The sequence below is a fragment of the Brachionichthys hirsutus genome, chromosome 9 (genome assembly GCF_040956055.1).
Source record: "Brachionichthys hirsutus isolate HB-005 chromosome 9, CSIRO-AGI_Bhir_v1, whole genome shotgun sequence".
NCBI lineage: Eukaryota > Metazoa > Chordata > Actinopteri > Lophiiformes > Brachionichthyidae > Brachionichthys > Brachionichthys hirsutus.
This window is the reverse complement of record NC_090905.1, coordinates 4289129-4315936: the sequence shown is the minus strand read 5'-3', so window position 1 is coordinate 4315936 and position 26808 is coordinate 4289129. Positions and strand designations below refer to the sequence as shown.

At 42.4% G+C, this 26808-nt stretch overlaps 3 protein-coding genes across 3 annotated transcripts; 2 read left to right on the top strand and 1 right to left on the bottom strand.

Moving 5' to 3' along the window:
- Nucleotides 1–277: 277 nt before the first annotated feature.
- On the bottom strand, nucleotides 278–12130 carry il12rb1 (interleukin 12 receptor subunit beta 1). Its single transcript, XM_068743489.1, has 14 exons — nucleotides 12045–12130; nucleotides 5068–5219; nucleotides 4746–4888; nucleotides 4617–4650; nucleotides 4225–4347; nucleotides 3993–4051; nucleotides 3284–3512; nucleotides 3048–3194; nucleotides 2747–2845; nucleotides 2393–2548; nucleotides 2122–2274; nucleotides 1915–1987; nucleotides 1624–1699; nucleotides 278–1014 (listed from the first exon to the last, which is right to left on the bottom strand). The coding sequence occupies exons 1-14, from the start codon at nucleotides 12128–12130 to the stop codon at nucleotides 739–741; spliced, it is 1806 nt and encodes a 601-aa protein (XP_068599590.1). The 3' UTR covers nucleotides 278–738.
- A 152-nt stretch (nucleotides 12131–12282) lies between these two features.
- klhl26 (kelch-like family member 26) lies at nucleotides 12283–15343 on the top strand. Its single transcript, XM_068743412.1, has 3 exons — nucleotides 12283–12332; nucleotides 13330–13512; nucleotides 13759–15343. Exons 1-3 carry the CDS (start codon nucleotides 12283–12285, stop codon nucleotides 15341–15343), a joined length of 1818 nt encoding a protein of 605 aa, XP_068599513.1.
- Nucleotides 15344–17295: 1952 nt separating this feature from the next.
- On the top strand, nucleotides 17296–25647 carry crtc1b (CREB regulated transcription coactivator 1b). The gene is made up of 14 exons (XM_068743387.1): nucleotides 17296–17421; nucleotides 18883–18999; nucleotides 20594–20719; nucleotides 20969–21030; nucleotides 21230–21324; nucleotides 21835–21905; nucleotides 22011–22054; nucleotides 22209–22432; nucleotides 22516–22661; nucleotides 22814–23053; nucleotides 23512–23598; nucleotides 24293–24379; nucleotides 24460–24634; nucleotides 25436–25647. Exons 1-14 carry the CDS (start codon nucleotides 17296–17298, stop codon nucleotides 25645–25647), a joined length of 1812 nt encoding a protein of 603 aa, XP_068599488.1.
- Nucleotides 25648–26808: the final 1161 nt, after the last annotated feature.

Sequence of the window (26808 nt, the reverse complement as noted above, 5' to 3'; positions counted from 1 at the left end):
AATGGGCTTTATATTAGAGATGTTATTGCTGTAATTGTTGAATAATGTCGCAAATGTAGCACATATATTTTTTTTGTTGGAGCCCAAAGCTGAGGAATATGTTTTTTGGTTCGATTATAATTGAGTTTAATCTGTAGTTGCTATACTGATGCGAACAGCACTGTGAGACTGACATTTTTTTATTTAAAGCAAGTCACTGTTGAAAATCTTATCTATGAAGGGTGAAGTAAATGTAACAATGCATCAAAATAGAAAATAAAAAGTAACACAACAACAATTTGCATTAGTCCCTTGTTTTAATTTGAAATACAGTCCCAGGATTTTAACAGCGAACTGCTTTTTTGGTTTCTTTGCTAATTGTGAATAAATATTTCAGTTTAGGGATTAGCCTGTCACCGAGGTGGTGGACAGACTGTCCAGAGAAGAAATGTAATTGCAACTGCACATAAAACTTTTCCAAAATCCTGACAGTCCTTCCACAGCTTTTATTGACAGCGTGCATTGATAAATATTGTGAAGGCTCAGCTCTCCTGCATTCAATCCTGTCATGCTTTTGTAAGACTCACAGGCAGAAGTGAACATAAAAACTGAATAAATATTTCACTGATATTCTGTTGATTCATTTGTGCAACAGTATATAAACAGCATGTTTTTTTATTTTTATTTAAAACATATAAGAATCAACCCTTGTTATATGCTTGTGCAAATTGTGCAGTAAAACTGTCACTTGAATCAACTTTAAGGAGAGTCTGGCCTCACATCAAATAGCAAACCATTCCTGTAAATCAGCATGGCGATCTCATTGTCCACCTGTTCCAGATCAGTATCTGCTCCCTCTCTCAAGCCCCTCAGCGCCTGGTGGGTAGATCCAGGGTTCAGTTGCTCATCTGTGCCACCGTCCCACTCTCTTCCAAAAACGGTGGTTTCCTCTGCCTCCGCTGAGACCGAGTCGTGCTCTAGATGTAGCTGGTGCAGTGTCACCTCATCCACGTTCTCTGTTCTCTCCAGTTCACCCTGCCACATTAGCAGAGGACAGACGGATTCAAGATCTTGAATGTGATCCTCGTTGACTGCGATATGTCACATAGAATTATTTGAAAGTAAAAAAAATAAATGTTGCTAGAACATCAAAACTCAAACAAACACAACAAAAAATGCTAAATATCATAAATGAGTCGTAAAGGTCAGTACGTTTCAGAGTGGCAATGCTACAACACTGAGTTTTAAAGAATATGCTGTCATGAGAATATCTGGACAGACGGATAGACAGTACATGCTTCTCCACCGACACAGTCATGAGGGACTTTCCTCCATTTCAGCTACTTCCCTGAGAAAAAATCTGAGTCTCGCAACTGTCTTTCTGATTAAATATTATTTCCAATACTGTACAGTTTTAATTTAAAATGTACATATGTGTCTTTCACTCCTGTGCTTGATCTTCTGGTATAGCATGAATGACTTAAATATGCATAAATTATTACATTTTCAGAGTCAACTCAGATAAATAATCTCTCTCCACAAGCCGAGACATTGCTGTAAACTGTTACAGTCCATAAATGGCTAAAGGTCCAGCTGGCAGAGTTTCAGGATGGGCTGCTGTCAGTTGGTTCTAGAATCTCTTACCTCACTCTCTTGCATAAAAGGGTTGAAATTTGGAATAACAGGTTTCGGCACAGGAGGCAAGACTTTTGTTTTGATCCTGTGAAAACAGAAAATGTTGAAAAGGAGCAATTTAACCAAATGAAAAAATTACAGATTAAAAAAACAAAATACATAACAAAAACTCCTTAAAGCCACTATTATATAAAACAGGTCAAACATTGAATTTAAGAAAGATATGCTACCTTATTAAACCATTAAGGGTTGTGTTACACATGAATACTTTAGTATCATCTCAAAATGTTGAATATGTACCTCCTCAAGATCCAGATGCATGGTGTTGATATAAAGAAGAGCACGAACAAAAAGCTCAGAATGAATAACGCCGCTAATTTTAGGGGGGGGGGGGGTTAAGATATGGAGAAATTAGTTGAGAAATGCAAAAAAACTGATATAACGTTTATGTTATTTAACACTTAAAAAACGAATTTATTTATTGTCAGTATTAATTAGGTAACATACCATTCAAAGACTTCTGTGGCGTGTTTATAATTTCGTTGGCGCTCGGTCCTTCTCCCACTTGTGTCGCTACTGCAAGGCTGATGTTATATTTTGCCCCGGAAGTCAAGTTTTCCAGACGGTGATTGAGCAGTGAGGCGGATATGTTGCGGCACGCTGTTGAAATTAGATGTGTGGACATCGTAATCTGACATCTGTGCCTGTACACATGCACCCTATGTGAAAATCAAGTGTCGATTTTTTTAAAGCAAGTAAATAAAATTAAAAAAATCACTTCTCATCTCCTGCTCTGGGCTGATTTTCACACTGCAGAGGCTGTAGTGTGTGTGGAAACCTCGCTGGTCCTCAGTGGGAATTGCTTTCCAAGAAAGATTAACAGAATTGTAGGTTTCACCAAATGCAATGAAGTCCCGAGGCGCTCTGACTGGAACTGAAGAAGAAGAAGAAGAAGAGCCACAAAGTCAACTGAAGAAGAATGGTCAAGTAAAACATCTGATTTCGACACTTTCTGGTTACATTTTAAGCCATTTTAAGCCTTAAACATTACAGCTGTAAGATGACGGTGATGGCTTGATAACAATGTATTTGTGTGTATTAATGATTTAAAATCCATCTTAAAGACACCTACCACCCTCTTTAAGGTAAAAGAGGCACTTCTGAACCGTCTGGGGTTTCTCACCATTACAGCCATGTTCCAGGTAAAGGTAACGAGTGAAGATCTTCACAGCTGCAAAAGAAACAGCACGACTCTAATGTTGCCAGATGTGTTTTTGGTCATACAAAATTTATTGGAACTTCCAACATTGTGTGACCTATTTTATATAAATATACTATATTGTTTCCCATCAATTCACTTTGGTGTAAAATTAGGTCACTGATCAGTTTTGAAGGGTGCATAAAAATAAACTTTTTACTAAAATAGAAAATACTTTTTCTGATTTTCTGCCTGTCGTTCTTGTTCTTCCTTCCTGGTAGAGTGATAACATTTTCTGTCATTAAGCCTCGATCTTGAAGCTCGTAGAACTCGAGACAAGTTGTCTTCTTTAACTTTTCACCCAGTAGAGTTTTGTCACAACCTGAACAGGGGAGAAGGGGAAAAGCAACTTTTAGGACATAATTAAAGATAAATACACCTGATATATGACTCACACGAGCTCATACGTACGCTCTAAACCTGCGACGGGTTCAGCCTGTATTGATTTGATTGCTGGGGGGGAATATCCTGCTGCATTTTTGGCTTTAATAGTGATGTTGGCGGCAGAGTGCGAGATATAAGTGGTGTATTCATTTGCATCGGTGCGAATTTTCATTTTATTACAAGGACATCCTTGAGAAGACTGCGTGTCCCTCAGGATGAACCTCACTTTTGTGACCGCTGCTGCATGTGGAATCGGCTGAGGAGCAGAAAAGCTCAGTTCAGACAAGGATAGATGAAAACTGAAACAGCTGGAAAGGGTAATGGCTGCAACCAACATGACTGGTGCAATCTGGTCAGTAACAAACCTGCATGCGAATACAGAAGTAAAAATGGATGAGTCACCTGTTCTTTGCACACATAGACAGATGCCCACTTACAGTGTCTGGGAAATAAGTAAAATATTATATACTAGGTGCAGTATATAAGCTCTTTTATGATAACTGAATTTTGGTGAGGGCAGAATCATATAATAGAATAAAATAAAACACACTGCTGTTGAATCCAGTTCAGTTGTAATTGTAATGCCAGTAAACATTTTAGCAGATTATTGCACAATATGTGACAAATCCAACGTGTGTTACTGAAAAGCAGTAACTTTTAAATGTGTGTTTCTCTAATCCAAACCTACAAGCTTGAACGATTCCCTGCCCTGACTTACCGTCCACCTTAGTGTTACCTTTCGAGTGCCATTTAAAAGTCTTGTTGTTATGGATACGTTGAGTTTTTGTTCCAGCTCTACATCAAAATCACACAAAAAATAGTGTAAAGACAATTTATGTTGAGAATATGAATCATTTTCTGTGAAGGTGCACGTGTTTATAGTTTATAGTCTCCAAAGGCAAAAAAGAGACAAAGAAAGGACACGTTGTTTTAATTTTACAAGGTCAAAGAGCTCAGCAATAACTTACCTGCAGGAACAATCAGAACGCGTGACCAGTTGCTCCACAGTGGGTTTCGTGCCTGATTAGACCGATGTCTGATTTGAACCTGGTACGCTGTGTGCTTCAATAGATTCACAACAATCACCTGGTCTGTTCAGAAATTAACACAATCAAGAGAAAAGTCATATTTTGATTTCACAGCTGCTGTTTTTTTCCCCTCAAAATTATTTTCCCATTGTCACTATGTTTCATAAAATTACCTCAGCTAGCAATGAACCGACATAAAACGCATTCCCATTATAAAGCCTCTTAAATTAGTTTCTTATGTCCCCAGTCTCTGAAAATGAAACTTGCTTCCAACTTCTTTTAAGATTTACATCATCATCATCTTTAAAAGAACAACATCAGACTATACTCACAATTTAAACCATCATCGGTCGTGTTCATGATTCTCTGCAACAGCAGTGCAGGTAACATATTAAAAATGTTAATTCAGGCAGAATTACAGTCAAATACACATTGAAATTTGGTCCTAAAATTGGACTCACATTCTCCCATGATTCTGTGGGGTGTTCATACGGTCGGAGTCGAACCTCTGCTAAAGCTGGATGATCCTCTGCTGCTGTCCAGCTCAGGGTGAGGTTCGTGTTCAACCAGGACATTGTAATATTTTTTGGAGCGTCGTATTTCACTGTTGAATAAAAGAAAAGTTATTTTTCCGCGTTTTCACATTTGTTTTACAAGATAGTCTTGTACTACCTCTACGGAAACAGCAAAAAATTGAAACTAGTCATTGATGCGTTCCAAATGAACTTGGTTACACAATGCAATCTCTCGTGTTGCCGGCTCAAATGAGAGGCGGATCAGTACCTGTGTGTTTGAGTACAACAGAGCTCCTGGTGGAGCTGCAGCTGGTGTTTCCTACGATAGCTTCCACCCAAATGGAAACTTCTTCGTGGATTGAAAGTTCTTCTTGCAGCAGCTCACATGAGGTCTCTTTGATGTGCTTCCATTTTTTTTTACTGAGGATAAATATTGGCAGAAACTGTCACAGTTCTCCAGAGTAGAATGAAGGTGATCCTTAACCGTTTTACTTCCCCCAAATGATTTCCCTTATAACACAATCTAATTCTCCACATTGTCTCTTACACAAAGATAAACAGAATATTCTATCTATTCTATCTAGCATCCTTTTAGAAGCATTGCCCCTCCAAAAAAAGGTTTCGGCAGGAAATGTTTATTAACCTATCACTGGAAACGTTATACAGTTTACAGATGCAGCACATTTACCACCTACTATTTTACTTTGTCTAGATATCACTATTTTAAAAAACATTGCGGCTCAAACTCTAATCAATACTCACGAGATGTACAGGTCATATGTCCCGTTTGTCTCCGTCGCCCCCGTGGTCCATTCACAGATGTAAGACGTTTCACTGTTCTTTCTTCTAAAGCATTGAGGGCTGCTTGGAGCCTCACATGACGACCCTTGGAAGAAGTCATTTTTAAAATGACCAAGCTTTAATTTTAAGATTTTTTTAAATGGCAATAACTTCAGCAGGTTTTGTGCACTTTTTTGTTGTTGTTTTATTACTAGAATCCACTACTTATTATATCCATTTGGTTTTCCCAATTGTATTGAATTTGCACTGCGAAACATTTTGTATGACCTGAGTCTCAAATTATCAAACATTTCATTCTGACAAAGTTCAATCCATCAGTCTAACAGGCACTGAATCTCAATCAGATATCACTTTGGATATCAAGGGCCACATTAGCATTAAGTTTGCCCTCCAAAGGCCAAATGTAAACCGTAACACAGTAAAAAATGAAATTAAATGCAATGTCATTTAATGTAAAATAAATGTAACTACTCCTTAACATGCTGTTAAATAATAAAAAAATGTTTTATTTACAACTACATATATAGCCGACTACCTATGGAGCTGTCCAGTGCTGATCCTGAGCGCCAACATTTCAGCACATGCTGGAAAAAACAAAAAAGTTCTAATAACTTTCAATAGTCACCGCCAGCAGATTATTAATTTCCTGACTGCAGCGTGTTGCTATTTTTATTGCCATGCTGCTGAATATTTCCATTTGATCAGTTCACTACTTAAGTTACAAACATTGCATATTCAATTGTATAGTTGTATAGTTGTAAAAATATATGGATAGATTATTGCTGTTATTATCAAGAATCCTTTCAATTGATCAGGTTAAGAAAACCACACTACTCCATCGATCAATAATCAAACTTATTCAAGTAAATAATATTAAATGAAAAATAAAGAAAAATATCATCCAACACAAGTTATGGCATTAACTTTGTTCAAAACTCTTTTGTCACAGTTGAGAGGGGCAGAACTGCAGAACAACCAACAAATGAGGGCTGTTAAGAACATGTGTGACAGATGCAGCATTTTACGAAAACAAATGTCTGCACACAGCTCTCGGGGGCCACTAAAATAACTTGGAGGGCCACATTTGGACCGCGGGCCTTGAGTTTGACACATGTGGTTTAGATAAAACTGCAGGGCTGCCTGTTCAATGAGAAAGCACAAAGCAATGCTGTGCAAATTCTAGCTCATAGTAGAAACCACAAAATGCAGATTTGCTGCATACAGTCTTGATATGATCAGCCATGAGGTTAAACCCCAAACAAAGTCAGTCAAGTGTTATAATGTAAAAGTGTTAAAAAAACGGTTATCGTTTCTGTTTCACTCGTTTCATTAACAAAAATAACATTAAGTGGAAAAAGACTTCTGAGAAAAATTGAAATGCTACAACAGCCAAATTGTAAAAAATAAAAATAAAATAATAATAATAATAATATTGTAGAAGCCAAATGCAACCGATGGAGTGCGTTTCCTATTTTGTGCACTGTGTGGCACTGCGGCCATGTGGGGTATATAAGGCAGGGCCAATCAGGCGGTGAACAGGTGTTGACCCGGAAGGGCATATAGGTTTTGACCGCTGTGGTGGGATTGTTTTGCCCAGATGCGTGTGTTTTATTGATTATACTTTTGTTGTGTTTTGTAATAAATGAGGATCATTTTACCTTTCTTAAACCGCTTCTGGACTCTCCCTGTTTGGACACGGAGAGGCGAAACACGACTTAGCCGCTGGAGCGCGTCTAACCGAGCACTGCCGGCAACACCACAATAGCCCAGCATTGGGCTGGCTATTATACTGTCAAAACCTGCCCGATTGGACTGCGGAGCTGGACCGGAGCGCTGAAGACCATCGCTCGGATTTACAGTAAAGGCGCCCAACGGAGGTACGTGTAGCGCTCCACCATCAAAGGCCTAATTGTGTGCGCATGTTAAATCCAACGCATTGGTGAACATTGAGCGCGTTTTTACGCATCGAAGCGTTGCGCTGGATCACGTGACTCATTGACCTACTTTCCGTTGCGCTCACCTGAGCTGAATCTGGCTTTGCGATACGAACCATGGAGGCGTGTGCTTTGGACGTGGACACAAATACTGGAAATGAACAACTTACCAATGATGAACTCTCTCCTGAAGATAGCATGTCAAATATAAGTAGCAGAAGCAGTCAAAGGAGCTACACGTCTAGTGCTTCATCTGCTAGATTACAGGCAGCAGCAGATAGAGCTGCAGTTTTGGCTCGAGTTAAAATATTGAAGGAGCGACATGTTATTGAAGAAGAGGAAGCAAAATTGAGAAGAAGAAAGGAGATGCTTGATTTGGAGGCTGAACTGGCGGCATCTGAAGCAAGGTTGGAAATTTATGGTGCCGAAGAAAAGTGTCAGTCACAAGCATACTCAAATACGAAGGGTATATGCAACAAAGGTGGAACAAACTATGAACAGATGTTACACCCCTCTGCTCAAGAGTTCATGCCTCAAAGTGATGACAAACTGGAAATCAAACCAGTAGATGTGAGACCAAAGCAACGGAACACATCAAACACAAGGCAACAGCACCACCGATTGCAATGCAATAGAAACAGGATGGAAACAAATGATCGATTTACAGAAAATGAAACACGTCAGTCACTCACCGCTATGCAGACACCTGGAGACCTTCTAACGATCATGAGCAGACAAACTGAGATTATAGCAGCTTCAATGAACCAGCAGCAGTCAATGACGCTCCCACCAAGAGACATTCCAATCTTTGACGGCGATCCCTTGCATTACAGGACCTTTATAAAAACATTTGAGCAAGGAGTGGAAAGTAAAGCAACCGCAGCAGACTGTTTGTACTATTTGGAGCAATTCACCAGAGGCCCGCCTCTCGAACTGGTGCGGAGTTGTCAACATATGGACCCAGATCGTGGCTACGTGGTGGCCAAGGCTCTACTGCAAGATCAATTTGGAAATCCTTACAAAACAGCTACTGCATACATCAGCAAGGCTTTGTCATGGCAGACTATAAGAGCAGACGACACCAGGGCACTTCAGAGCTACGCACTATTTCTGCGTGGCTGCTGCAACATCATGGAGGAGCTGGAATATGTGCAGGAACTGGACATGCCTGTGAATATGAGGGCAATCCTTGCAAAGCTCCCGTATAGGATGAAAGAACGCTGGCAGAGCAGGGCTCATGACATCATGGAGTCTACTGGCCACAGAGCTAGACTTAATGATCTGGTGGGATTCATGGAGCGTCATGTGAGGATCCGTTCAGATCCCTTTTTTGGAGATCTGCAAGAATACAGCTCTAATACAACATTAAACCAGCCAAAGTCACAACCCAGCCATAGAGAGAAGGGGCATGTGGTCGCCAGCACAGTGACCGCTATGGGCTCTCACAACGAAGTTAAGCCGTCACGCCCAATCAAGGAGAACGAAAGCTGTGTTTGCTGCTCTATGGAACATGCATTGGAAAACTGTCAGCAGTTTAAGGAGAAGAGACACACAGACAAAGTGTTCATATTGAGGAAAGGGAGAGTGTGTTTTGGATGCCTTCATCGAGGCCATGTCAGCCGTAATTGTGAAGCAAGATTGCAATGTGAGATCTGTAATCAATATCATCCGACTGTGTTGCACATAGATCGACAGACCACTGCTTTAGAAGATGGACTGGAATCACCAGAACCCACCTCAGTCTTTCATACGACTTATGGACATACAGGGGCCGGCAGAGGTCGCACCATGCTGTCAGTGCTTCCTGTTAGGGATGGGAATGATGAGCTGGACACTGGAACGATGTCAGCCAGAGGAGAGACCAATTTCCAAACTGTGTCTGGTGTATGAGGTCTAGTTATTGTTGTGATGATTCAATATTTGTTGTATTTTATGAAATGTTGAGAATTGCCATGTGTGGTACCATGCCAATTAGGGGCCGGTGTGTAGAAGCCAAATGCAACCGATGGAGTGCGTTTCCTATTTTGTGCACTGTGTGGCACTGCGGCCATGTGGGGTATATAAGGCAGGGCCAATCAGGCGGTGAACAGGTGTTGACCCGGAAGGGCATATAGGTTTTGACCGCTGTGGTGGGATTGTTTTGCCCAGATGCGCGTGTTTTATTGATTATACTTTTGTTGTGTTTTGTAATAAATGAGGATCATTTTACCTTTCTTAAACCGCTTCTGGACACGGAGATACGAAACACCACTTAGCAGCTGGAGCGCGTCTAACGGAGCACTGCCGGCAACACCACAAGAGCCCGGCATTGGGCTGGCTATTATAAATATAGAAATAGAAGAAACAATTCAATTGTTAAAGATGTATAGCCAGGCCATGTAAAAATATAATGCATCTACGCCTGCATCCTCAGAGACCCTGTTTAAACTTGGATGCATATTACAGCCCTGTGCTAATGGAGAAGATATGAGCAGCGGTTCACCCTGACGTTTTTGGAATATGATACGGTTTTCTTAGATAATCTAAGGGCACTCGGCTCAAAATAAAGCACATTATAGTGGTGTATATAATCTATACATAACGGCACACAGTGCACTTCACAATAGCTTTACTCTGTGGATCGTACGGAAGAGTTACTCAAAGGGGCTCAATAGCTTTTTAAATTAAGAGAGGAAAAACAATAAATCAATCAATCAATGCAAGCTCAAACTCAACGTAAACTTCAAACCCAACGTGAAGGATTCTCATATTTAGTCGTACCTGTCCTGACTGCTGTGAGGAAGATAAACACCATAGATCCATGTAGTGAGCGCCAGAGTGTGAAAGTTTCCATGAGGTCGAGTGGAAAGTCTGGAGGCCTCATTCTTTAACGTGTGAGAGGCGATGTACTCGGTCTGTCTTCACGTCACTCGGTTGGGTTTCTGAGAAATGTCACAGACGCTTCATGTCTCTTGGGTTAAGGGAGGTGCAGCAAAAAAAAAAAAAAAACCCCAGAAGTGTGATTGTGTTTGGTAGAGAGACACATCAGCCAAAATGAAAGTAGCAAATCTTTGAAGTCGTTTTATTGGTTTTTATTTATATATAAAAAAAAAAAGAGTTTAAGACTGGACCGGATTTTCACTTCACGGCTGTGGTCCAGAAGACAATTCTGTCTGAACTGCCTGTCTGACAACCGTTCCTGATTTTACTTCCTTTTACAAGTTATGCTTTAAAACCAAATCACATGTTGACTTTTGTTCACATGTTTTAGAGGAAAAGTGGATGGGGGGGCGGGGGGCAGTGGGATTTGTGGAAGTGACTGGCTGGATAATTAAATCTTAGAAACGATCTATGATCCATGAAAACCTGCGAAAAAGTTCAGAAAATGCAGGGAAGGAGCGAAGTTGGCAACACGCAACGATGAGACATGAATGTGTCAAGATGTGTTTGATGCCTACCTGCAAAAAGAAATCGTTATTGTGGGGCAATAAAAATCTGACTAAAATCCTACATTTTATTCTCCTTTCAAAGAAATCATTGCATCATTGTCCAACAAGTCCACCAAGGCTTGGCTTTCTATGCTCTGTATCGTTCTAGAGTTGCAGTCACAGTCGATTGACTGGAATCCTGCAGAACAGTTCTGGTGGAATTTGAAGGAGGAGGAAGCTGCAGCCCATAAATGCAGAAATATTCCACAACTTGGAGGCCTTTGGACATACTGAAGGCGCTAAGATTTGTCTGGAACGCTGCCTGAAGCTGATGTCTGGCAGGCAGTGCATCATGTTTTTGCAGCAGATCAAAGATTATGATTGGGATTAAAGAATTTTGAGAGTAGTAAGTAATGATGATGATGAATATATTTATTAGATAGAATGTTAGAGTACAAGTACAGTCACACAGTAGCATGTATTACAGTACAAATAAAGTCAAACATCCTGTCTGAGAGGAGCATTTCAAAAAAGCCCTTGCGGTCTTGTTTCCGTTGAAAGTCCTTAGTACATAAATCATCGACATTTAACAATACAAATTTAACGATACAAATAAAAATGAAACCAATATTAAATTAAATTTCTCAATTGATTCAACGTAACATTAGAAAAACAAAAACAAAATGATTTTACACCGCCAGTGCAAACTAACAAATAATCTAAAATAAATTACACCACTGATGCAAAATGACAATGAATGGCAATAAATAACTTACATAAATTACAATGTTTTGTTTTATATTTGAGAATTTTCAAAATATGCAATTATGCATATTTGATGATGATGAATATATTTATTAGATAGAATGTTAGAGTACAAGTACAGTCACACAGTAGCATGTATTACAGTACAAATAACGTCAAACATCCGGTCTAAGAGGAGCATTTCAAAAAAGCCCTTGCGGGCTTGTTTCCGTTGAAAGTCCTTCGTACATAAATCATCCACAATTTTATATGTGTATGACAGGAAAACATACATCCCAAGTGGCATTCCACAACTTTGACGTGGTATTCCCGCTTTGATGTCTTGGACACCGGTATACCTTTCCACTTGCGCCCCCTGCTGTTCATCCATCACCGTTGCAGAGGAAAGGGGCGGAACGAACGACCGGTAGGTAGGAGCGGTCATTGTATATTATCCGCTGCGGGATCGCAGATGTTTTGTCCGCTAAACGGAGCACCTTCACCTGTTTATTCAACACTATGACAAGGCCGACCGCGCCGTTGACCTTTCGGTGACATTCCTGAAAATGACACGCGTGGGTTGTCCAGCGCGAGAAGATGGCGGAGACAGATGGCGGGGACTTTGCATCGAGACATCCACAGAGCAGGTGAGCGACGCGGTGCGTGGCGACGCGGTGCTGGACCGGGCCCCTGCTACGTCACAGAGAGCCTCCGCGGCTCACGCCGGTTCCGAGCCCACTGTTGCGTGTTGTCGATGCCGCTGCGTGACTCTAGGATACACCGAGGAGCTGTCCGGGCCTCCGGGCGTCTAAACTGCCCGTTTAACAGTTTAGGTTGGATTTGTTTTTGTGCGCAACGTAGATTTTCGCTGCGCGAAGACCGTATCAGCTGCGCGTAATTACGCACGAGCGCACCTTAGAGGGAACGTTGCTTGCCAGGTGGGCTTTTGGTATCAATTTTGTAAATATTTGCCAATATCTTAGTGTCTAATAACATGCTTTAACGTCACTCTTACTGGCATGCCATCAAAATAACGTTTAAATAAGGTCACAACTTTCAAAGTACAAAATAACACCTTGACAAATGTGACGTAAAACGGACACGCACTTTGAAAACAAGTCTACCAAGACGTCACTTTCGTATGCTAATTTAGGATTCTCGACTCGGTTGAATTTAAAGAAGAACAAAAATATGTAATGAGTCTCAATTTTGCAGAAGCAAGGAAACTAATTTTACAACACGGGATATTGAGTCAACTGCAGAGATTATTTACAGGTTTATGTACTTGTGGATCCAAATGAAACCATATTTTCACTAAAGGGAGAGAGATATAATATTTCTTGAATAACTATCAAATAAAAAAATTAAATAATAGGACTCAATAAAGCAGCTTAATTCCTACTGATGCCAATGGTGTTTCATAAAGACAGTGGCCGACATCGGATTATGCATTACACCCTTCCCCGACTGGCAGATTAGATTAAAATTCCATCACAACATCTCTGAGTGTATCTCAAAACATTGTCTCTCCAAGGTCATTGGAAAAGTAAAACGCTGGGGGGGGGGGGGGGGGGGGATCACGCTTTTGTGAATAAACAATGTGGGAAATCAGTGATTATGACGAGGCCTTTTGTGTCTTTCCAGTATGGCTAACAAGAATAGCATCCTGCACTGTACATTCTCAGCTCCGGGCCACAGTGCCACCCTCCTCCAGGGCTTGTCTGTCTTGCGGGCTCAGGGCAAACTACTTGACGTTGTCCTAGCCATCAACGAGGAGCGCTTCCAGGTCCACAAAGCTGTGCTGGCCGCATGCAGTGATTACTTCAGGTTAGTCCGGATCACACGAGACTTCTTCCTGTTCATTTACTATTTAGGTCGGAAGCACTCAGAAGATAGTGCAGTTTAAGCTGAGTGCACGAATACGTTAAAAGCAATTCAGTCAGGAGAGGAAGGTAAAACGGTGAAAGGAAATGCAGAAGGATGACCCCGTGCACATTTCTTTCATCTTTTGAGTTTTACCATTTTAAATTAGTCTCTTGCATGTATACGTCATTCATGTTTTTTGTGTTGCAGAGCAATGTTTACTGGCGGCATGAGGGAGTCAAACCAAGATACCATCGAGCTGAAGGGCTTGTCCGCCCGTGGGCTGAAACATATCATTGATTTTGCCTACAGTGCAGAAGTGACTTTAGACCTGGACTGTATTCAAGACGTTCTTGGAGCAGCCGTGTTTCTCCAGATGGTCCCGGTTGTGGAGCTGTGTGAGGAGTTCCTCAAGTCGGCGATGAGCGTGGAAACCTGCCTGCACATTGGCCAGATGGCCACCACCTTCAGCCTGTCTTCCCTCAAAGAGTCGGTGGATGCCTTCACCTTCCGCCACTTCCTCCGAATTGCAGAGGAGGACGACTTCCTGCACATCCCCACGGAGCGCCTCGTCTTCTTCCTGCAGAGCAACAAACTGGAGAACTGTAGCGAGATCGACCTCTTCCACGCCGCCATCAGGTGGCTCCGGTATGACGGCGCCCGCCGGGCTCAAGCCAGCAGTGTTTTGCGCCACGTGCGCTTCCCGCTCATGCACTCCTCAGAGCTGGTGGACAGCGTTCAGACGGTGGACATCATGGTGGAGGACGTGTTGTGCCGCCAGTATCTCCTCGAGGCCTTTAATTACCAGATTCTTCCTTTCCGACAGCATGAGATGCAGTCTTCACGGACGCTCATCCGTTCTGATGTCATGTCACTCATCACGTTCGGTGGGACGCCCTACACGGACAACGACCGCACAGTGAGCACAAAAATCTACCATCTCCCCGACGGCGCGTCCCGTCAGTTCAAGGAGCTGACAGAGATGGAGGGAGGGTGCAGCCACGCTTGCGTCGCTGTACTCGATAATTTTGTTTACGTCATTGGCGGACAGCACTTGCAGTACCGTAGCGGTGAGGGGGCGGTAGAGTGCTGCTACCGCTATAACCCCCATCTGAGCCAGTGGCTACGCATCCAGTCGATGCAAGAGGCTCGCATTCAGTTCCAGCTCAATGTGCTGCATGGAAAGCTGTACGCCACCGGGGGGCGCAATAGTCGATCTGGTAGTCTGTCATCCGTAGAGCGTTACTGCCCAAAGAAGAACTTGTGGACTTATGTGGAACCGTTAAAACGCAGGATTTGGGGTCACGCAGGAAGTAATTGCGGAGACAAGCTGTATATCTCAGGGGGTTACGGCGTCTCGTTGGATGACAAGAAGACGCTCCACTGCTACGATCCAGCGTCGGACCGCTGGGACTTCAGGGCTCCCATGAACGTGCCCAGAGTGCTGCACGCAATGATCAGCGCCGGGGATAGGATTTACGCTCTGGGCGGTCGCATGGACCATGTCGACCGTTGTTTTGATGTGCTTGCGGTCGAGTATTACATTCCAGAGAACGACCAGTGGACGACAGTTAGTCCAATGAGAGCAGGCCAGTCTGAGGCGGGCTGCTGTCTACTGGACAGAAAGATCTATGTCATTGGGGGGTACAACTGGCACCTGAATAATGTGACAAGCATTGTGCAGGTGTACAACACGGAGACGGATGAGTGGGAAAGGGATCTGCACTTCCCAGAATCCTTTGCTGGCATTGCTTGCACGCCGATTATAATTCCACAAACGGCCACACAAGGCTAACCATCTGACCTGCGACATTTTCTGATACAACAGTCAACATAAAGTGTAAAAAATTGTGCGTGCGCGTGCAAAAACAACCACATTTTGCTTTGCCGTTTCTTTCTTTTTGGTGTTTAGAGTTTGTATGATTTCATGTTGAATTCTGCCACTGATTGGTAAATTAATTGTGAATATGTGCGACTTATTCGCTAAGATCTTCAACACTTCTTTGAAGAATCACAACTAAACCAGGAATGTGAAGGTGAGCAGAGGAACTGCGTGTTTTTGAAGTTGTATTTTGTCGTTTATTTTCAATCGCACACAATTCTTTTGAATGTTTAACATTTTGATTGTGCCTTTGTGAATCTTTAGTTTCCTTATTTTTGACATGCAATATTTAGTTATTTACTGTTTTATTGTTCAAAGAGCCATGAAGACTGAACCTTCACAGACCTTTGTGCTTTCCAAGTCTAACCTCTAGTTGAACACTAATTGATCACCTTTAAAACCTCTTGAATGATGCCAGTATGCATATCCACACGTACCTTTACACAAAGGAGAAACAACTTCATGCACTTTGACAAATGCAAAAGGCCAGAGGGAGTTTGAGGACCCTCTTGAGTAGCAGCCTACATTCATACTTTTTCTTTTTTTTATATATAAATATGGCACATTTACCTTCAATAGCACGCCTTTTGTAAGACTCGATTTAGATGATTCAACTCTTTGAAATGGTGCATTCATAAACATCTGCTGTTCACCTTGGCAGATGAGACATCCCAAGTATGGCATTTGCAATGTGCTTTACAAAATGTGAATCAGTGTGTGTCTGTTGTGGCTTCTTGTTGATTTGCAGAGTATCAGAGGAGTTGGCGCTCTCTGTGTGTGGCCCAGCTCCACACAAGACCTCAAGTACATCCTCGCTGTGCCGTGTGTGTGTGTGTGTGTGTGCGTTCATTCCTGTCATTGTGGTCTGATCACTCAGAACCAATGTGACTCGGCTATCTATTTTACTACACTTTTCGTAACAGCATTTAACAGCTATCTGATTCTGCCACTGTTATCAATGTGCGTTGTGTAATGTAATAGGGAGAACATAAACCCGTATTTTTCATTTTAAATGTAACCGTCTACGTGACATTGAGTGTCCCTTTTGAGATGGTCTCCTTGTCTCTTTTGTGTATTTTTATTTTACCTGTACCAGTAAAGACAACGTGACAACTTGTTGAAGTTCAATATAAAGACAAGTACTGTGGTCAAAGGGGAATGTATACATTCGTGTAGCTCCACATGCATTGCTTTATTAAAACGTGTGTCATGTTTTAAAAGTACTCCTGCTTATTTCTTAATTCTGATGCGAGAGGCAAACTGAAGCACCATCTTGTTCACTTAGAGAAAATTACCATGCAATGTTGCCTTGATTAGAACACTAATTATAACACCAGATGAGACGCCAGCTCATCACGAGGTTGATGCATTATTTTATATTACTGGTACCTCAAATTCAGTACAAATATTCTGATTCATATACAGTGTTCCCACTCCTGGAATGGGAATATATGGAATGCCAGAGTTGCTTATATTGTGCTATGTAATATTTCCACCAGTATCCTGAACATTATTTATTTGAAGTACATTTGGCCCTAATCCTATTTATGTGGTTAATTTTAATCTATATGATGCTGTACTTGGTCTAAAAACAAAGCTACATCTTATGAGTGACAAAAATGTAGTTTTTTATTTTCATTTTGTTAAATAAACAAGTTCTGCAAAAATCCAGGACACTTAAACATGGAATAAAGAAAAAATAGAGTGAGAGAATACAAAATAAAAACATGTATCTGAGTATAAACTCGCCTTGCTTCAAAGGTCTGTCATAAAGAGTCTCGTGCTCATGTCCGTGCGTCATGACGTCACCAGAAGGCCCTCGCGTAATGTGTAGCGTAACATTCCATTGAGAAGAAGGGGGAAAGATGGCGTCCTCAAACAATCCTCGCAAATTTAGCGAAAAAATCGCTTTGCATAACCAGAAGCAGGCGGAGGAGACTGCTGCGTTTGAAGAAGTGATGAAGGACCTGAACGTCACCAGAGCCGCTCGGGTGAGACCCGAACCCAACCCGAACCCCGTCGCTGTTTACATTTTGTTGCAGCGCTTTTATTTATTTTTTTTTTTTTTGGCAGCTGATGAACGCTGCGGATAGAGTTAAATCTGAATGCTGGGATGCTAGCTGAAGTTAATATTGACATCTTTAGCTGTACCGGTTTATACTGTTTATCATCTGTCTGTTAAAACGTGGCGGCGTTGCTCGGATCCATCAAAGCTATTCGTGCGCCGCGTTATCTTGCTAGGTTCGCTGGAGCTGTGAATAATGTGCACCTGTCTCTGTGTCTGCTTCTATGAGCGATCACAGCTTTCATTTCACTAAAACATGCCGCCAGACCTTTAGGATCAATGTCACATTTACACGAACGCGTCCGGGAGGTCGGCTGCTGCGATTTATAAGAGTATAAGAGCTGAGTTAGCGTTTTGCGAATGAATCAGATGTTAACCAGCCTTTCCAGCTGCTTTCCTCCAGTGGGAGCACAACTTTCCCCGTTTCTCTTTTCTCTAAGAAAACAGCCGACTTTTTTGGAAAATAAATAACAAGAACAAAAGTACTTCATGCCTTGGTTTAGTAGCTCCATATGTTAGTTTTATTTTCTGACTGTTTATATTGAGTCAGGAGTGAATCTCAGGTAATGGTTATTTTTATTCTAGACCAATCTGAATAAAAATAACATTAATTGTTGCACGCAAACACGCTGTGCTCACCTGTGCTATTAGTTTTCAATATTAAAGACACTGAAGAACAGTCAAACAAAATGTAGCATTTTATTTTGAAAGTTTTAAATATTTTCCAGGAAAATATGGCTGAAGAAATAAAGATAATTATCATAATCTTAGTCATTTGCCTTTGTGGTGTTCTGTTAGTCAGCAAATTGTTGCAGCTCTATTAATTAAAAACAAAAGGACCACTTTCTGCCAGGAAGTGATTGTGCTAATTGTTGACCTCCTTGCTGGAGATGACGCACACTTACAGAGGAAACCTGACCCGTTCTGTCATTCACTACAGGGAAAAGGAATCAATTGGTCATTTTCGTGTGGCCTTTGCTAGCTTGATTTGTCTTACCATTAACACATCAGTTCATTGCGATTTGTTCCAATCATTTACAATCTAGTTTGTCAAAGACAACTTCCATCGCTGTGTTTTATTTTTTTTTACTTGTGTTTGTTTTGTATTAAAACAGGTGACTGGAGTAATCACACGCTGTTACAGCAGGTGTCATTCATTTCAGCTGACGTGGCTTTTCTCTGAAAGATGTCTGATTTTTTTTATTCGGTCACAAAACGGTCAATCTGCCTGTTTCGTCACGTGTCATCGCTCGGTTGATGGACCCGCCCATCTTCCACGTCGCCACTGTGGACTGGAAGGCGCCATTCATTTTTTAGCAATTTTGTTTTTCCTGTGAATCAGATCAATCCATTCACTCATGCTTTCATGCAATTTTACTTTGCACAGTTGCAGTTACAGAAGACCCAGTATTTGCAACTAGGGCAGAATCGTGGACAGTACTATGGAGGCTCACTGCCCAATGTCAATCAGATTGGAAATGGCAACATTGACCTGCCTTTTCAGGTGAGCCCTTAGCCTCTCTCGGTTAGTAAATCAATGGTTTTGTTCTCAAAACATGTACCTGTCTCAGTTGTTGGTGATGTGTTTGGACACCAGTGTAATTCCCTTTTCAAAATATGACCATTCAGAGCGGGACAGTTTCTTGGCCACTGATATTGCTGCTTCGAGCGTTCTCAAGAACTTCTCATCCAATTGACTTCACATTTCACACCAACCGAATAGGAGCATTCAATCTCAAACTATGCGAGAACACTCAGTTCTAAATTACGTAACTTTTTCTGACTTAATTCACTGATGCATCACATCTCATCTAAGCACCGAATTCCTGCTCTCTCTTCACAAAACGGCTTTTTTATTAAAAATCTGTTAATGCTAAATAAGTAGCATTTAAAAAAAGCAATACAAATGCCACGTGTGAATGAGCAGTTCTTGAGCAGAGAGTACAGACGGAATTCATTTTTATAGCAATTGAACAAAAGTGGCCTCTTTTTATAAGTTGCAGTTCACTCAAAAAACCCAATAGCAGGATAAAAGCATCCCAGTGTGTGATTTCTTTGGATAGCATGTCAGAATTCTGCAAGCAATAGGTCTGTGATGCAGCTGCTTTGCTAAAAAAACAGTTATTTGCCAAATATAATATAAAGTTGTCCTTTAACATCAGTATTTAATTTAAAATGTGTATGCCTCCACTAAAGGGACCATATGTGCTTATTCTTAGTGCAATCATATTACTTTGCAGAGGCCCCAAAATTGTGCAGCTTATAATTTGTTCAATTTGCATATTTGTTTTGGGTACATTTGAACTCAGGCAATTCTCATTTTATTTTGCTCTCATTTATAAATAATACAGTGTGTGGTCTGTCCACTTCAGCATTGAGCTTTTCCAGTAGCGGGGGCATCTGTGTTCTCGGACACAGTTTTTCTAGTCTTCATTGAGTTAGCTATAAACGGCTACTGGCTGTTTGATAACCCCCCCCCCCCCCCCCTTGTTTTCAGACCGCACACGTGTCTGGTAATTTGGCATTATTACCTCTGCTGCCAGATCAGAGACGGAGCAACAATGGAGCCACATTGTTGTGCAGAATGTTTTTATACTGCCCGGTAGGGCACAGTGAAGATGCAGCAGTCCCGTTTTCATCTCGCTGTTTAAAGTACAGTCAAATACAAAGGTCGCCGTTTTCTGTTTTATTGGTGATCGATTGACTTAAAATTGGAACGTATTACTCGTAAGATTTATTCATAAAAAAAAAAAAAAATGTCAGCAGGCACAATTCAGTAAAATGCTGGCCCTCCATGTTAGAAATGCATAGTCCAGGTTATATCCTGGATCAGGAGAGAAGGGAAACCGGAAGGTTGCCAGTTCTACCCCACAGTGTAATGTAGTTTCGGATAATGATCTCATTGCTTGTCATGGCTTTCCATCTTAAAACACATTTGCCAGCCTCAAGCATCAATATGGGGGGGGGGGGTCCATGGCTTGATTCATTTTGAAATGAACACATAATTTGCACCATTATTCCCGAGACATTATTGTAAGACGTAGTTTTTTTGTGTTGCTGTTTCGCTGTCTTCATTCACCCTGGTGTGCTCACTCTAGAACTCGGTGCTGGATACCAGCCGGTCAACTCGGCACCACGGCCTGGTGGACCGTGTTTACCGCGAGCGGAACCGCATCACGTCTCCTCACCGCCGGCCGCTGTCTGTCGACAAACACGGACGCCAGATATCCTTTGTTTGAGTTTTTTGAAGCACGTGATGTGAGCAATGCTTTTTTGTTTGTTTGTTTCCTGATGCTGTCATTTTCCAGACACGCTGACTTAACCTTGAGGTACGCTGACCATGTTACCCCTGTATCTATGCTGTAACTGGACATTCTCGTGCCAGTCTGGTTGACTCAGCCAACAGGCATAAAACTATGGATTAGCAGAGTTCCATTTGTAATTCCTCTTTTACGACCCTTAACCAAATCCACATTGACAGCTGTCCTTACAGCTCAGTTTACCTCTCCCCACCGCCAGACACTAGCTGGAGGAGGTAAGCACCCTCCCATTGTCCATTTGCAAGAAAGCCTTTATGCGGGACAGGTAGGTCCACCGACACGAACTGCAAATGAAGCCTCTGTTACACAGTGGGGGGGGGACTCTTTGTGGATGATGCTGTAGAGCTGGCTGTCTGCCAGTGTTTGGTTCAGGGAAGGGAATTCGCTGACCTCTCATCTTTCTAACACGTTCAGGACAAATTCAGACTCGGCTTTACACCAGAGCACCATGAATACGAAACCCCAGGAGGTGTTCGCAGGGGGATCCCAGGAGCTGCAGCTAAAACGAGGTAATGGGAGATTGCTGCTTTTATTTATTCATGCGTGCGCCGTCCGCTAATGCAGGCATCAGCCCGTAAATGAGAAGAGAGGGTCGATGCCATTATCAAGTAGAAGTAGTTTGTTGATTAGATATTCATAGAGGAGATGTTTACTGATCGCTGGCAAAGCGCTGCTTCAGCACGTTCGAACAATAACGTCTCTAAATGGAGCTGACTTGGGGTGATCTCGAGAGGAGGATCAATAACTGAGTGATTGTCTGTTATTTTTTTTATTTTTTTTTGTTTTTTTTATGTGTGAGGCTGCGATATAATGAAATCAGGATTAGCTGAAATCCACTCGGGTCTGTCTGTCCTCGGGTTACCTCGCTATTTTTAGACTCTGTGGAATCGAGTTCACAGCTTTATATCCTAGTGACCGGCTGGGATATCGATGACTCATTCCTCGCACTGATTTTTAAAATGCTATCTATTTTAGCAGCTGCATCTCGCTGCTTCGCTAACTAGTGTGTCTTTTAATAGTGTCTGGGACAGAGAATTCGGAGACAAATGCAGACGAAGATGTCCACGAACATTTATGGGACAGCAAGGAGGTACCGATGGGGGGGGGGGGGGGGAAAGGGAAGGGCAAATTGATCTATGTTTTTGGCGATGCATATAAAATACCTCAGATTTGCTGCTTATGTTTCCCCCCCTAGGATGATGCATCAAACCCCAACACATGTGATGTCCCAGGAATCAAGTGAGTGCTTTTTTCATTACTATTGATTGTATAATTACATGTAACCGTTATCCAAACGCCCACTAATAGAAGGCCCATTGGAAAAGAAGCTTCAGTTATGATGGTACCTGAGAGAGAACATTTTCTCCGGTCTGAAGGAGCCTGTGTCTTTCAGTATCTTCCCATCACCGGACCAGGAGTTGAACCCGCTTGTGCTCCCAGCTGCACACAACACCGGTGGATCGCTGCCTGATCTCACCAACATCCAGTTCCCTCCTCCACTCTCCACCCCGCTGGACCCAGACGACGCTGTTGCCTTCCCGTGTCTCAGCTCGTCCAACAGCACGGGCAGCCTAACCACGAATCTCACCCACCTGGGCATCAGTGCCGCCAGCCACGGTAGTGATTTCTATTCGAAAGCTTTGAGCGCTCTGACGTCTGGAGAGAATGTGAAAGTGTCCCCTTATTTGTTTCCTCGCCAGGGATTCCCATCTCCTCTCAGCCCACGGCGACGGCGCAGCGCCGGCAGCAGCCTGTGGTGCCGCTCACCCTGACCTCCGACCTCCATCTCCAACAGTCTGCTCAGCAGCTTTCTGCCTCCCTCTCCTCACCTGTTAACATCCTACAGGTAATGAATGCTCTGCTGTGCAGCTTGGCGTTTGTCGACGGCCCGTTACGGCATCTGTTTTTTTAGCAGCAGTTGAATAACCCTCCAGTAAACTCGGCATGTCGACCTTAAAGGGGCGAACCTGAGCAGAGTTCATGTGCACCTTTCCTCAGGCTGTGCCTACAGAGTCACTGAGTCTGGAGCAGCAGCTCTCCCAGTATCCCCTTTTCAACCAGTTGACGCCTCAGGCCCAGGCCCAGCTGCTCGACGACCTCCAGAAGCAGCAGCAGGCCCTGTCGCAGGGCATCCAGCTCATCACCCTGCCAACTTTAGCCTCGCCTGGTACAGCTACCGCCGGTAGCCCCTCTCCTGACAGCCAGAGCCAGACCACTGCCAGCATCAGTGTCAGCTCGGTAAGAGTGGAAGCGGAGCTGGTTTCATTTTGTAGAATAACATTGTGAGAAACACTTTTCCTTTTGACTCGTGAAGCGAAGCCTTTTTTTTTTACTGCAGGTACCGTTACATCAGAACAATTGACTTTATTTGTAGTATTGTGTTCACATTTTTGCAGAGGAAAATCTTTGCACCACCTTCGTGTTTAAATTATTTAAGGCTCAAAGTAATGGATTACATTTGTCTGCGGCACTCAAGCGAGAAACCAGCTTATTTAAGCACATGAGATGAGATACACCGTTTGACTATTCTCTGACCCCACTTTAACTTTACCGTTGAACTACAGGCGCACCAGTTCCTCTTATTCTACAACGACATTTACTAGATGTGTAGAAAGAGTTGTCCCAAAAACTTCTCTAATACTTGTATGTAAACAGACATGAAGTTTAGTCCTAGCTAATCCTCTTCCCTCCAACAGTACCGCAATCAGACTGGCTCACCAGCCACACAGTCTCCAACCTCCCCAGTCTCCAATCAAGGCTTCTCCCCCGGCGGCTCGCCTCAAGTAAGGGCCCCACCCACCAAGCTAGCTGCTGATTGGGGAAGGTCTTTGCTCCTGGGGGGAAAGCTAAGTGTAGACGAGTTAGGCTGCCTTCAAAACTCTGTATCAGCAATTAACCACTCGTGGTGTCAGCAGCTGCATAACTCATTTCTCATTTCTGTCACTGTGTGCATGACGACATGGCAAATGCCTTGCGGGTTGAGACCTCGACAAGTTGTTAGTCTTCATGCTTTTAATCTGTCAGCTTGCGGTGTTCAGTCTTTCATTTAATCTTGAACAGACGAACATCAGGAAACGCTGGCAGTTTGACAAACACCAGAATTTCCTTCTTCCGTGTTTGCGTCATCGCGAACAGGACTTTCACGGTCAAAGCATCGGCGCATTGTAATGCGTCTAGTCCACAGGGAGGAGACTGTCATCTTCATCCTGTGTAGACTTCTGCTGGGGTTTCTCCCTTAGGCACGTGTGAAGTCATGCAATGTGTGTGTTTGTTTTTCTTTCTCTCTTTCATTAGCCTAAATCATAAACCATCCGCCGCTCCGCCCGCCAGCTGTGTGCCTTTGTGTTTTGCTTTTATCACCTCTTATTCCATCGCTTGGCGGCTTGTCGAATTCACCCTTTGACTCAACCCCCTGTTTTGTGTATTAACCCCTTCCTTAACGATTGCTCTGAATGTTGTGCATTTCTTCTCCCTCAGCACATTCCTGTCGTGGGCAGTATATTTGGCGATTCTTTCTATGATCAACAGCTGGCATTGAGGCAGACCAACGCTCTTTCTCACCAGGTGACAAAAAAAAAAAAAAAAACCACAAGCATTAATGCCTGAAATGTTTATACTGGTCTTAATTTTTGCACCTTTTGCAGCTGGAACAGTTCAACATGATTGAGAACCCCATCAGCTCCGCCAGCCTTTACAACCAGTGCTCCACCCTCAACTACACGCAGGCAGCGATGATGGGCCTCACAGGGAGCAGCCTGCAGGACACGCAGCAACTGGGCTTCAGCAATCACAGCAACATCCCCAACATCATCCTAACAGGTACACCAGGACACCAGCAGAAGGGCTTCTGCCGTTGTATTCATCTTTGTTTGGTTATCTTGCATTTAGCAGCATTATAATAATTTTGTAGAACAGCCCGTTGATATTGAGAATTAATATTTCCACAGGATTAAACTGGTCTGCTCTTCAAGAAAAAAGAAAAGCTCTTTTGGGGTTCAGCTTCAGTAAATTAGATATTCTTTCAAAGTGTTGCGTTGTTTTCACAGTAATTACTATTTTTTGTCGGATTTAATTGCACAAACATTGTAATCATCAGTTTGCTTGCTTTGAAACCGTAATTCTTGTCCATCTTTCGCCGCTGTGCTTGCTGTAGCTGAGCACACCCTCGGTTTTCCGGTACAGTGAGGATTAATTATTCACATTGTGGTCACACCTCTAAATAAAGTGGCCGAGGTCAGCGGTTCCAAAGACTGGGGCGCATTCTGATTCTATTTTAGTAGTATTCTAGATTTTCATCCGCAGTTCACCTTTCAGCCACACGAGAAGGTTTCTAGCTCCTCTTCACATGGAGTTCTGTCAATCTCGGTGTGACATCTGAGGTCTGGCACCTATATGTCCACCATTATTTTAAGAAAAGCAACAAAACAGACTTTGCATGGGATCACCAACATGAATTTGTGGCTAATAAAAAAAAACATGAGCATAGTTTGAGACGGGGACCAAACCCAGCTGGAGACCAGATATTGTTGGCCGAACTACCACAACAATATTTGTGGTGGTTGCCAAACCTGTCGCGTCTCGCTCTCTCATATTTCCCCAATTCTTTCTCTGATGTCTCAGTCACAGGGGAGTCTCCACCGAGCCTCTCCAAAGAGCTGACCAACTCTCTTGCGGATGTAGGTGATGTCAGCTTCGACGCAGACTCGCAGTTTCCTCTTGACGAGCTAAAGATTGACCCGCTGACCCTGGACGGGCTGCACATGCTCAACGATCCTGACATGGTGCTGGCAGACCCCGCCACCGAGGACACGTTCAGAATGGACAGGCTGTAAGGCGAGGAGCTGACTTTGGCCGAGAACAAGAAGAGGGAAAAAAAACAACTTGTGAATGGAGAGAAACACGGGGGCGGGGTGAAGCCTCGCCCTCGTTGCATGGTCGTCCAGCTGTCTGACCTCACCCTCAACTCTGTGAAGCTCCTTTGTGAAGCGGTCGTCAAGAGACAACAGGGAAAAAGACATCCAGTAGCTTGGGAATGGCTCGCTGTCATTTTAAATGAGCTCAGCGCTTCTGCTAGCCTGCTGTGTTTACAGTGTACCATTACATGCCACATATATTCCCAAAAAATGCACATTTGACTTTTTCATGTCCACTTTAATATTTCTTTGTTGGTATTTGCTCGAAGCAGGAAGCTGTTAGAACGTTAAGGTTAAGCAAGCCCATTATAATGGCTATGTTTAAGAATAAATATATATATTATATACAGTATATATATGTATGTATGTATACCATAGCCATTTTGCTTGTACTGTGCAATCGAATCGGTTTCCCCATCCCGTTTTAACGGCTTTCTATTTTTCAAAGCTTTATTTTTTAAAGCCAAATGTTATTTTCATCATGTACTGTATGTTTTGAAGCATTATCTATTTATACGTGTTATTTATTTAGATTTTATATTCCATTTCATAATATAAATTTGATGACAAAATGCTATCAGTACGCGTAGTGTAAAGTTGCACTGATGTAAATTGCGTCTATTTATTCATTGCAAACACAATATATATATATATGCATAGACACGTGTATGTGTGTGTGTATACTGTATATATTTATGTTAAAATATATGTATGTTGGTTTGTTAAGCTACTTGGTTAATGAATGAGTGCAAAACCTCCCCATAGTTGCTGTTTGGTGTTGGATGTGCCATTCTGCAGCCCAGTGGTCGAATCAAATTTTACAAATATAGATATATATATATATACAACAAATGTGATTTCAGAAATAGATTTGTTTTACACCGCTCGATTTAACTTTTTCTGAGGAAATCATCAGGTATTTCTATTAAATTAGAAAACAAAAACACGGCCAAATTGATTCCCTGTTAGTGAAATGCCAACATGTATCCAGATTGAACTTACTTTTGGTGAAGGAAGCCGTGCTTTTAAAATGCTAAAATCTTTTACAGTGTTCACTGTGAAATCACCTGATTTTGCCTT

What these genes read in the sequence shown, in the direction of transcription:
- il12rb1 (XM_068743489.1), bottom strand. Translation starts at nt 12,130, where the DNA reads ATGACCGCTCCTACCTACCGGTCGTTCGTTCCGCCCCTTTCCTCTGCA. An exon ending in TGTTGTACTCAAACACACAG is followed by an intron (nt 4,889 to 5,067) that starts GTACTGATCCGC and finishes TTTATTCAACAG; the next exon opens with TGAAATACGACGCTCCAAAA. An exon ending in GCCACAGAAGTCTTTGAATG is followed by an intron (nt 1,988 to 2,121) that starts GTATGTTACCTA and finishes CCCTAAAATTAG; the next exon opens with CGGCGTTATTCATTCTGAGC.
- klhl26 (XM_068743412.1), top strand. Translation starts at nt 12,283, where the DNA reads ATGGCGGAGACAGATGGCGGGGACTTTGCATCGAGACATCCACAGAGC. An exon ending in TCGAGACATCCACAGAGCAG is followed by an intron (nt 12,333 to 13,329) that starts GTGAGCGACGCG and finishes GTGTCTTTCCAG; the next exon opens with TATGGCTAACAAGAATAGCA. An exon ending in GCATGCAGTGATTACTTCAG is followed by an intron (nt 13,513 to 13,758) that starts GTTAGTCCGGAT and finishes TTTGTGTTGCAG; the next exon opens with AGCAATGTTTACTGGCGGCA.
- crtc1b (XM_068743387.1), top strand. Translation starts at nt 17,296, where the DNA reads ATGGCGTCCTCAAACAATCCTCGCAAATTTAGCGAAAAAATCGCTTTG. An exon ending in TGTGATGTCCCAGGAATCAA is followed by an intron (nt 22,055 to 22,208) that starts GTGAGTGCTTTT and finishes TGTGTCTTTCAG; the next exon opens with TATCTTCCCATCACCGGACC. An exon ending in CCAGCATCAGTGTCAGCTCG is followed by an intron (nt 23,054 to 23,511) that starts GTAAGAGTGGAA and finishes TCCCTCCAACAG; the next exon opens with TACCGCAATCAGACTGGCTC.